The following is a 12,120-nucleotide window of genomic DNA, read 5'->3' on the forward strand; positions in this document are numbered from 1 at the left end:
CTGCCACTGGTGAGGTTGGGCGTGTGGGGACAAGGGGTGAGGACAGCACCTTTGACCTCCTCGGCAGAGATCTCCAGGTGACAGTCGTGATCAGGGAAGCTGAGCAGGTGCTTGGCCATCGTGTCAAACGACTGCCAGTTGTGGCTGACGCCGCACGTGCACGCCAGCACCTGGCCCCTGCGGCCACGTGGGGAAACATGACGTCTTCGTGTCACGGTGAACAATACCCAGCGGTGAACATAACCCAGTGGTGAACAGACAATGGTGGTGAGCACGACACGTTCGTGTCACAGTGAACATGACACTGCGGTGAACACAACACTGGTGGTGAGCACAACACGTTTGTGTCACAGTGAACATGACACGGTGGAGAACACGACACAGCGCAGTGTGCAGTGTGGTGGGAAGCACAGCGTGGTGGGGACTGCAGCGCGGTGGGTTGCACGGTGTGATACACAGTTCCGTGGGTTGCGTAGAACGGTGGGGTGCTCAGTGCGGCCATACCTCATCTGCCAAAGGAACGTCTTGTACATGTTGAAGCGCGGCTTGCGTGTTGTATGGACGCTGCACGCCACGGGGAGCGAGTCGCCGAGTTAAACACAAGCACGGCTGGAGTCACTACCCCCCTCAAGGCTGAGGTCACTACCCCCCTCATGGCTGGGTCGCTACCCCCCTCATGGCTGGGGTCGCTACCCCCCTCAGGGCTGGGTCGCTACCCCCTCATAGACAAGTGGGGCCAGGGTGAGGAGGGTCGGGGTCAGGGGTGAGAGGCTTTATCCAGGATAGGGTGAGGGTTAGAGGTGAGTAAGAGGGTTCCTGCAGCTTGGTTGGGGATAAGACTGGGGCAATGGGGTAGGATTCCCCTAGTGCCAGTTTGGGGCTATTGTTGGAGTTTGGGTCCTTTTGGAAGGGGTGGAAGCAGTTAGGGGTGAGGGTTAACTTTGGTATTGGGGTGCTTGCAAACATGAGTTGGGGTTAAGGTTTGGATTAGGCTCATGTAGAGCAAGGTAAGTATATTTATGAACACACAACTCCTGTAACCTAGGTTATCACGCAATATTCAGTTTTATACTCTTTGGTTCTATTCGGTAAAGTCACGTAACAAACAACAAAAAATAAAAAATTCACGACGTTTCGGCCACAACACAAGTGGCCTTCATCAGGTGAAGGGACCGTGCTGTCATGAGGACAGCGTTGGACTGAAAACAGCCAAGCCCAGGTCGCGTCCTTTAAGCTGTGTGGGAGGAAGCAAAGTGCTTGACAAAGGAATTAGTATAGAAATGAGCACGATATACGTAGGAGGTGTATGGGCCATGATGGACCAGGAGTGGGTGGGGACCATAACGGACCAGCAGCAGGGAGGGGGGAGTAGAGTGAGTGAGTGGAGTGAGTGAGTGGAGTGAGTGAGTGGAGTGGGTGAGTGGAGTGAGTAAGTGGAGTGAGTGGGTGGAGTGAGTGAGTGGAGTGAGTGAGTGCAGTGAGTGGAGTGAGTGGAGTGAGTGGAGTGAGTGAGTGGAGTGAGTGAAGGGGACAAGACTGTCCAGAGGACAGCGCTGGAGTGCACACAGTCAAGCTCAGACAGCGACCTCTAAGCTGTGTGAGAAGAAGCCGAGCGCCCTGACAAAGGAATTAGCATAAAAGTTAGCATTTCATTGGCGTGACTTTACCGAATAGAACCAAAGAGTATGGATCCTTGCAGTCACGAAAGCTTTAAATCTAGAATATTCAGTTTTGTCTTGCATTTTCTACCGAACTGGTTTAATGTCTACGAAGAAGAAAAAGGTAAGGTTGGGGTTAGGAGTCAGGGTCTTTTGCATCTGGGTTAGGGCTAACATTGGAGTGAAGGGTCTTAAGACAGCTGGGCAAGAGTAAAAGTTGGGCTATGATCAGGGTTATGTTTGTGGTGTCTTGACAGTGGGTTTGGGGGCACCCTGCAGTGCAGTGCTACGGTTATGGCTGCGGGTCAGGCCCTGCGGTGCGGCGAGCAGAAGCTGGTGCCCACACCTGATCATGTGCTCGGCGAAGGCACGGCTGCAGCTGGTGCTGTAGCGGCAGAAGGAGCAGTGCACGTAGGTGGGGAAGTGGCTCACAAAGTCCTTCACCTCCAGCCGGCACTCCACGCAGTGCTGGAAGCTGCCCTTTGGCCTGACGCACACACACACGCACACACAACAACAACAGCTGCAATTTGCCACAAAGCAGTATCACCTGTGCCAGGCCAAGGGCACTCCGAGGCCACGTGAAGTGTTGAAGGTTTGCTGACAGGAGGTCACGGGACAGACCCAGATGCCATGGGTTGACCGAGATGACTGGCAGATGGACCAGCTGTGCCCCCTACTGTGCCAACTATCTGCATTTTAGCTGCCAAGCGCTCCACTCGTTGCTCTGAGCATCACTCCTCCATAACGGCCGATCTTGACAACACTGGTACCGGTCATTGGCAAGTATACTCAGCTCTACATCCTCCTGTACGACATCAGTCCATCTCTTCTCCACCCCATGCCATGCCCGTTTAACTCCCCTTTATCTGGCCAAACAAATGCTGCTTGGGCATGCGGTGGCTGGGCATGCGAGCTACATGAGCCAGCCAACGCGGCCTTGTTTGCTGGAGGAGCTCACTGATGGGACTGTGTCCAGAACTTTTAGGGATTTGTGAGCTTCTCCCATAATCCAGCCTGATTAAATCCAGAATGGATTGTATGCAAGCCATCTAATCGCCGCAGATGCTCCATTAGGGGGGTCCACGTTTGACAAGCGTAGGGAAGAGAGAGTATAACTGTATAGCCGAGAAGACCTGAAGCTTTGTGTGGCGCGACACACCAGGTAGCTTAAATATAGCATTACGCAGCCAATGAAAAGACAATGCCACCCGACTGATTCGGAGTGAGACCACTGCTGTCAATCTGGAGCTGCCCATAAGCACATTAACTCAGGTATAGAAACCTCTCCACTCTCCACAACTGCCCTGTTACCAACAGGGAGTTGAGGGTGTGGAGTATTTGATGACACAAAATACCCAGGCAGGTGCTTAGTTTTGGTGGGACTGATGGTAATGACCCACCTCTTAGTAACACACACCAGGTTCAGCAGCAGTGCCTCCAACTCCTTTTCAGAGTGAGCAGCAATCACCAGATCACCAACAAGAAGCCATCCCTCAACCACACCCGGGCATCGATCAGCCTCTCATTGTATCTGTACTAGATGGAAATTCCTCTGGTACAGTCATGGAAAGCTTCTCAAATGATGTGGTCGAAAGAGATGTAGGAGCCAGAGGACATCCCTTTCGCACCCCAATGGCTCGGACTCCTGGCCACGCAAATTTACCTGGGCCAGCCCACCATCATGAAAGTCTTTAATGATTGTGAGCAGATGATCTGGGACTCCAAAAGCATGAATAACAATCAAGTGCCCTGACCTATTGATGGTACCATAGGTCCTATTGGAATTGCCTACACCTCTGCTGCAGCAGACGAAGAGAGAATATGGCGTCTGTGCAGGACCGCCCTGGTCTGAGACCAAATCGGGGCTCCGCAAGCCTCTCCTCAGCTTGCCTGGGAAGGCGATACTGAATAATCCTTGCCAGGACCTTTCTCGACACACTGAAGAGGGAGATGTCCCTGTAGTTGTTGAAAACTGTGTGGTCCCCCTTCTTAAAGAGAGGTACCACCAGAATATCCTTCCAATCTTGCAGAATACATCCTGTGGACCAGACGGTAGTGATGATGTCATGTCAGGAAGTGTGCACACAAATGCCACCCACCCTAAGCAGTTCGCTTGGGAGGTAATCTCTCTCCGGCGCTTTACCTGGTTTCAAGCTCCAGATCGCCCTTCATACTTCCTCAAAAGATGCCACATGAGCCAACCACTTAGATGGAGTGGCTACTTCCTCCAATATTTGAAGCACAGCAGCACCAATAGGGTTAATCCCACCTTGCCCTTTGATAATGTTTGAGTTTACGGGTTTCCCCTCCCCCAAGACATCATAGAAATGCTCCGAAAACCTGCAAACCTATTCTTAGGGGTCAAAGATAAGTGTGGCGCTGCAAGCTACTTTTTGATGGTCTTAAAGAGCGCTTTGTTACTATTGAGGCAGCTTCCATTTCCTCAGCAAATCGCAGCCACCATTTATGCTTTCAGCTTCGCACGGCTCGCCGAATCTCCAATCGAAGGCTGTCCAGATGAGTGTGTGCAAAGGGCTGGTAACCACTTCACTTAGCACTAACTTATACCAGTAGTCATAGTGGAAGCACCTATTTAAGCTTGTGTTGGTGACCCCAGTGAGGAGGGGCGTCTATTACGTCTCCAGGCAAAACCCCATCTGGGGGACCCAGACTCTACTCCTCCCCTCGGGGTTTTTCAAAAAACACCAGGAAAACAGAGGTTGGCCAGGTACAGTGTCCGAATGATCACTGCGGAGGAGAGGCTTCGACTCCTCTTTCGGGAGTTGAACCGATGCCGCTTGGACCTCTGTGGTATACAGGAGGTCCAGTTAACTAGTTCTGGCTCCAGTCACCATGAGGGGTGGACAGTTGTCCAATCGGGGCAAGAAACTACCAAACAACAAAGAGTGGCACTCCTTTTGAACAAAATAATGAAGGGGGTGTGGGAGCATGGAGGCAAGGTGTGGGAAGCTACGAGTCCCAGATTATTGTGGGCTCGCCTCCCTATCAACGGGAAGAGAGGGATGGTAGTGGCGGTGACTTCCGCCCTCACATAAGATGAACATCATTGGACGGATTCCTTCTATGACCTCCTGTCCTTGGGTGACTTTAATGTCTGAGTGGTTCATGGTGCGGAGAACCTGGTCTGGAGTGATTGGAAGCCATGGGCCAGATCAGCTCAATAACATTTGGTAGGAGGCTGCTAAACATCTGTGCAGCCCATGGACTTGTAATCACCAACACGCTGTTCCGGTATAGGCACATTCACACAACACCAATCATGGGTGCACACGGAGGTCAAGCAAGAACATCTGCTGGACTACATAGTTACGGAAAAGCGAACACGGGTCCACGTCCTTGACACCAGGACTTTACGGTAGAGCTGATCTCCCGAATGACCATCGGTTTGTCATCTGTAAGATATGCCTATCATACTTTCACTGTGGTGGCAATCATCCATCAAGGACCCCAATCAAACCCTCAATGGCCTGGTCTCATTGAGCTGATGGAAGTTACAAGGGGGAATTTCATCATCACTTGCAACTGGTGGCTAGCATCGCCCCCCCCCCCTCCTCCTGACGCCGAGGAAAAATGGGTGAGTTGCAAGACAGCGACTCGTGCAACTGCTATGGCTGCATTGGGTACAAAGTCCAGACCTCCCCAGAAACCCTGGCTAACGGAGGAGGTGTTCCGGGTAGCAGGCCCACTCCCATTGTTTACACCATCCCATTTACAAGAACGAGGAGGCTTACTTGCACACGCACACACTCACACAAGCACGAACTGGCACACACACGCACTCGTACACCCATGCGCATATCACGCACACACACGGGAAGTCCCAGACCCGTGTTCATGCTCTCCCCCCCACCTGCCACTGAAGCTGCTGGAAGGCCTCGCGGCGGGCACGCTGCGTACGAGCGCCTGCTGCTGCTGCTGCTGCCCCCCCCCGTAGGCCCCGTCTGTGGCGCGGGGAGACAGCAGCAGGCCCGAGGAGCTGCCCGGGCCCATGCTCTCATTGGCTGAGGCCAGCAGCTCGGTGGTGAGCGACGCACGAATCGTCACCTGCATGGACGTACGGGCAAGGGGGCAGCAAATGGGGAGGGTGGTCGAGAGGTCATGAAGGGGCCGCAGCTTGGGGCCTACGGGCTGCAATCGGGGCGGTAGTGCTGGCTTGTCGGTCTCTCCCACCACAGGTTGTGCACCAGGTCAGTGTGTGCCGCACACAAGGTTGGTAGAGACGGGTGGTGGTGGTAGTTTCACCAGCATCAGTTGTTTGTAAGCAAGCCTGCCTGCTGGTGAGGCACTGAGTCGAGCCAGCTCCAGTGTTAGCTGGCGCTCACCATCAGCGCTGCTGAAATGATGATGCATTCACCCCCCAGGAGGGAGGTCGTAAGGCTGATAGCATTAGTAAAACAACACTTGTATTTGTTATGTGGAGGGACAGCTATGGGTAGGAGGCGTAGTGTCTGCGTGACTATGCTTTTAATTAGGAGATGATTAGGATCTGCAATCGGGTCATTGGCATGGGCATCTAACATGAAGCGAGGTAGAGTCGTTGGGTACAAAAGACCAGTGCACCTAACGTGGCTTCAGCATTTCCAATTTTTTTGTGGCAAACAACAGCATCTGTGGTGGTGGCTCTGCTCGTGGCCTGCAACCCAGCGCTCAGGAGGCAGCAGCGAGAGTTGGTGGATCACGCAGAGATGTTGTGAAGCTCTCTTCCCGTAGGCATCAATAGCTTTTCCCCTCGCACGTGTGAGTTTTCTCCGGGTGCTCCGGTTTCCTCCTACATGTCAACAATTATTCAATTAGCTGATAACACCTTAATATATAGAGCACCGCAGAGCTTGGGAAGTTGTCAGTGCCGGGATATCTTGTAGCTGCCTTCCCACCCATTTTCGGGGTTCTTCCTCACGCCGCAGTCATCCTCTCTCTTCGAGAGCGAGCGACTCCTGTGCGGCGGCCGCTGCGCATTATAATGATCAAACAAAAAAAATGGGGAAGAGCAGAGCAAATCTAAACTAAACTATTTTTTATTTTACCAAGTAAGGCCCACTGAGCTATATAGCTCTTTTTCAGAAGCGACCTGGTCACAAATTATATCACAACGAAGTGACTGATCACGTGGAAATTTAAGGCAGCTGAATATTCAACACAAGTTGATTCTAAATGTAAAGAGAAAAACCGGAGAACCTGGAGAAAATCCACACGACCATGCAAACTCCATATAGACAGGCATCAAGGTCAGGATCGAACCCACGACCTCCTGTATACCAGGCGAGGGAGTTAACATCTCGCCGTGCCCTGCAGTAGTTGGCCGTGGTGGAGGCCCGTCTGCAGGCAGCAGCGCAAGTGAGCAACAGCAGGTCGGCACCTTCACGTTGACCCCTCTCTTCCCGTGATTTAACGAGACCAGCGGAATTTTCGCCGTCCTCGTTGGCGTTTCCCGACTACGAGCGCAAACAACATGGCTGGGCGGGCAATGCTGGATGAGTAGTGCCGCATGGGCAGCGCCGCGGGGTGGCGTCCCGCACGGCTCACCTTGGTCCCTGGCGTGAGTCCGTAGAGCTGGCGGGGCTTGCGGTGCGTCTTGTGGTGGTTCGTCTTGTGGTCCATTTTGTCCTTCTTGCTCAGGAACTGCAGGCGGCACTTGCTGCAGCGGAACACGCCCTTGTTCTGTGACAGCAGCGGCGGCGATGGCGGCCACGCAGCGTTAGCTCAGCAAGCCAGCCGGACCGGCTGGCTTTGTGCAAAATTTCTCCCCACTATATTTTACGCAATCAAAGGATCCTTGAGTCCAATAATAATAGATAAAATCACTCAGGAAATGAATGCCACAGACTAGCGGGAAGCAGAAACTCAAATTCCGGAATAAAACGCTCCACAGGAACCTTATAGACAGCCGGTGATGGGGCTACACTGCACGTGGCCTCCTGTAACCCTGCCCTGTGGAGGCAGCAGCGAGGGTTGGTGGATCTCACATACATGTTGTCAAACTCCCTTCCCTAGGACAGGTGTTGACGAGGAGCAGTACCCTGCTTAGTTGGCCTCCACCTGAATAGAGGGTTGCCACCTCGCAAGCGTGGGTTTTCTCCAGGTGCTCCGGTTTCCTCCCATATATAAACACTCGTTAATTGTAACACCTTAATATACAGAGAACCAGAGCTTGGGTAATTGTTGGCACCCAGCTCCTCACCATGTGGCTGCTATTGCCTTGCCACTCGTCTATGTCTCCTTCTCATGGCCTCTGAAGTCATCCTCTCTCACGAGATCGAGCAAATGCTGCGCGGTGGTGGCGCCGCGTTACAAGTTGACATTGTTGTTACATTTTAAGCATGTAAGCCATCGGGGGCCTACATAAACTCCCAGAAGCCTACCCAGCGAGTGATCAAATGGTACGACAGTTACGCGTCGTGTCGGTGTACACGATCACCTCCTCTGGCGCTCGTATCCATCCCTAACCGTGGCGCTGAAATACGATAAAAACGGACTGCGAGCGAATCACCGGCCATGCAGAAATTAATTAATTAAAAAGGTGGGGGGGCGCTTTACATGACGCTATACTAACCAATGGGAATACTCGATTCGTGGATCGCTTGCCAATGAATCGACTGAGTGATTAACCCTCCATGAATCAATAATCTGCCATGGCTGTCGGTTCGACTATAAGCAGAATACATACACCAGACATCTCGACTCTGGGCTAATCGCTGATCGATGATTCTGTCGGTAGTCCAGTACCCCCTCACCCCCTTCACAGAGACAGAGCACACGGCAGGGATCTCTGTGGCGCACACTGACCTGGTGGCGCATGAAGTGCTGCAGGTAGCCATTGGCGCTCTTGATGACCTTGAGGCAGAAGGGGCACAGCAGGCTCTTGGTGTTCTCGTGCTCAGCACGAAAATGAGAGTCAACCTCGGCGTACACCGATGAGCGGAAGTTGCACACCTAGACACATCGTCAACACATGCATCATCACCGCACCATCACCACCATCGTCACCACCGTCACCGCACGCACCGTCACCACCATGTTCATCGCCTCCACCGTCACAACCACCATCACCGCCAGTCACCACCACCTTTACCACCGTCGCCACCACCATCGCCACCATTGCGACCGCCGCCACCACCACAGATATAAACTTTGCATTCCACCCTGCCTACGACTGGAAATCCCTAGAGCTACCATGCTCTCCATCTTCGACTACCGTTATGTCATTTATAGACCTGGTGTTGCCTCAGCGCTAAACGGGTTCCATTGTCCCACTCCGCTTTGCCCTCCATGCCCCCTACAGAACGCTTAATCACTGTAAACTTTAATTAATCAGCTCCTCTCCTTGATCTATGCAGGGAACACCATTGGGCTATCTTCATCCTCAAAGTGGTTACAAAAATAGTTTTGATAAATATCTTTATGAATCATTTAATGAAGCTCCTCCCTGTTCCTGCTCAAGGCCCCCCTCCCTCCCCCATATGAGAACCCCCTCCGTGTGGAAACCCGTTCTCTGGGAAAACCGAGCGAGAATGTTTGGCATCAAAACCTCACCATCCTTGTCCTAACTTTACATCAAGTTCAAACCTCAAATTTCCATTCACATTCACTTGCAATAAATGTATTTTTTTTAATCTTACCAACCTTGGTGCTGTTTCACACCAAATCCTTTGTGTATGAGATGCATGGGATTCTTCAGGATAAAGATTCCGATGATCCTGATGCTACTTGTATTGTTTGTGCTGGTTGTACGGTGTTGATGCACGACCTACAAATTGCAGAGTTGCTTATTCATTGTTTTCAAGGCAGACCTCCCTTAGCGCTTAAAATACGTTCCTGGAGAAGTGAGCGCTTATCTAATCGGTGCCAAAAGGGGTCGTAATACCATTGTATATGTGGTGATGCGTTCCCGACAGCGTTATTTTTTTCGCGTGAGAAATATACGAGGCCTTCATTAGGGTATAGGTGAAAGCACTAATAATAATACCGTGGGAAAAGTTTATTTCTTCATTAAAAATAATTTAAAACATCAGTATTATGTACTCTACTGATGAGTGAATTCCACTGTACTACAAGGCAGCGGTGGGGGAACTGCTTCTGTGCTCCCAGTCCGGGTTCGTTCTCAGAGAAGAGCTCCAAGACCTCCGTGGTTTTAGCGATGCCATGAGTTTTAATTTGTATGGTGACCTTTCTTTTAGATGGAGCCTGAGACTCTACCCTGGTCTCGTGACTTTTCATCTGGCTACACAAAAATACATCTTTTTTTTTCACACAATGTAATCGTGACTACAAATCAAAAGAAATAGGGCCTGATTGGCCGAGAGCATGCGTCGCTCTGATTGGCGGAGCCAATGTTGGGGGTGGGTACATTCCTCAGACCAGCGCTGCTGCTGCGTGTTCTCATTTAGAGTAAAAAAAAATATCCAGGACAAGAAGCGCTGTAATGAACCGGCGTCCTACGTAGTCGCGCTTAGCAAGGTGTGCCTATACAATGACTTCAGCTGTAACCAGGTTCGTATCGTGTAACCAGGTCCCCATTGAACACATGCATTCAGTTCCCAATCGGTGTCTTCACCTGTGCCACAATAAAACAGTCAACGTTACCCCCGCCACTGCCACTACTGGCGCCGATGCCCCCTCCGTGGGACGATGGCACGGCCTCACCTGGCACACGTAGGGCATCTCGCCGGGCTTGTGGTTCTCCTTCATGTGCTGCAGCAGCATCTGCTCGTGGTCAAAGTTCAGCTCGCAGATCTTGCACTTTGCTGCGGAGCGGACGGCAGAGGCACAATCCCAAATGGAGTATGGCTCGCAAACCCACCCGTAGGTTCGTCCACTCAGACTTCCCCCTTCCCCAGAAATACGTCAACCTGAGCCAAGGAGAATCTATGGCTTTTGATTAACATGCATTTGCTATGAACATTTACCGTGGCGTGACGGTCAAAGCGAGTGCAAGCGCTGAAGGGACAGAAGGGGATGAAGGATGCTACCAACGGTGGTAAGATGGGATGCCACAGCGGCAAGATGTTAACTACCTCTCTTGGTATACAGGAGGTCGTGGGTTCGATTCTGTATATATGTAGTTTGAGTGTCTCTCTCCCCGTGGTTGTGTGGATTTTTCTCCGGGTCCTCCTGTTTTTCCCTCCACATTTAGAAACATGCGTTCAGAGTATTTGGCTGCTATAAAGTTATGTGATAATCCACTTCATTAAGCTATCATTTGTGGCCAGTTCGCTTCTGAAACAGAGCTACATAGCTCAGTGGGCTTTACCTGGTAAAATAAAACATGTTTAATAGTTTATTTTTATAGTTTTACCAACCGCACAGCAGTCACAATGTGACCAATCAAGTCCGGCAAAAACCTTGACCATCGTGGATTTTACCATCACGGATTTGACCATTCGCGCCAAATTTTATCAAAGCACAGTTCGCCAATCATGCGCCCTCGGCTCGGCCATTCGCAGTTGACCGTGAGATTCGTGTACGCGTCGGAAGTGCACCGCTCGCAACGATGCTGCCGCGAACGCACACACAACGCCGTCTTGTTTCCACCCCGTCTCCCGTGCAGCCCATCACGGGTCCCAGTTCGCTACGTTCTCCCAGCGGCAAGTGAGGAGGCCATGAGGTTCGGCCACGCGATTTTTCTCTATCAGTGCCGTTATGATTTTGCAATGGGCCGCGAAAAGAAAATTAAGTGGGAGTGAGTGTAGTGTGAAGGATAAATTACCAGAGAGGCTTGCATAATAATAGGGTTTTTCCCCTTTTTTTTTCTGGCAACAAAACTGAAACCTTTTTACAAGGATTCATGTCTGCATTAACCACAATACCTGCAGTCAAAATCCAAACAAAAAACATACTATGATAATATATGCATTGTCCTTGAAACTGATTTGTCCACACCAAGGGACGGCTTTCTTTTGAGCCTCAACCCAATTGGTGCTCGACCACATGACGCCAAAAGACGCCTTTTATTGTGGTTAATGCAGACATGAATCCTTGTAAAAAGGTTTCAGTTTTGTTGCCAGAAAAAAAAGGGGAAAAACCCTATTATTACATTTTGGTACTGGCAAAGGAGGTCTAATGAGGCTTGCATAAGTTAAGAGTGCTGCATCATTAACCTTATCTTTATTTGGAGGTTCACTTTTACATGTACAGTAAATTACTGTACACTACATTCTTTTTTTTCAATCTATACATTTGTGAGTAAATATTGAACACTTTAGAAAATATTAATAATATTTTTACATAAAAAAATACTTCCTGTTTCAGGCTTGGTTTGATATATAGGGTTAATATAGGGTAACACGAAACAAAAGGAGGGGTGGGTGTCGTATCACAAACCTTCACCAAACACTGGTTTTCCCATTTGCCTTTGAGTTTGCGGATCGTGGATTTGGCGATTGCGGCTATTTTCAAGAACAGACATGGCAGTGGAAAAGAGACAAGTCAAAACAAATAATAA

General features: G+C 50.7%; 1 protein-coding gene across 4 annotated transcripts in view; it reads right to left on the reverse strand.

The window, feature by feature from the left end:
• The window catches only part of LOC142931296 (uncharacterized), a 37,949-nt gene that overhangs the window by 11,124 nt on the left and 14,705 nt on the right, over positions 1–12,120 (reverse strand). For all 4 annotated transcript variants that reach the window (XM_076075037.1, XM_076075038.1, XM_076075036.1 and 1 more), the window contains 7 exons: positions 10,323–10,423; positions 8,466–8,612; positions 7,206–7,340; positions 5,533–5,726; positions 2,005–2,145; positions 505–564; positions 50–177 (listed from right to left, as the gene is read on the reverse strand). In XM_076075037.1, the coding sequence (XP_075931152.1) occupies positions 50–177; positions 505–564; positions 2,005–2,145; positions 5,533–5,726; positions 7,206–7,340; positions 8,466–8,612; positions 10,323–10,423 (906 nt within the window). The remainder of the gene's footprint in view (positions 1–49; positions 178–504; positions 565–2,004; positions 2,146–5,532; positions 5,727–7,205; positions 7,341–8,465; positions 8,613–10,322; positions 10,424–12,120) is intronic.

This window comes from Petromyzon marinus, chromosome 52 (assembly GCF_048934315.1).
Source record: "Petromyzon marinus isolate PM22_M1 ecotype Great Lakes invasive population chromosome 52, UKy_Petmar_22M1.pri1.0, whole genome shotgun sequence".
Lineage (NCBI taxonomy): Eukaryota > Metazoa > Chordata > Hyperoartia > Petromyzontiformes > Petromyzontidae > Petromyzon > Petromyzon marinus.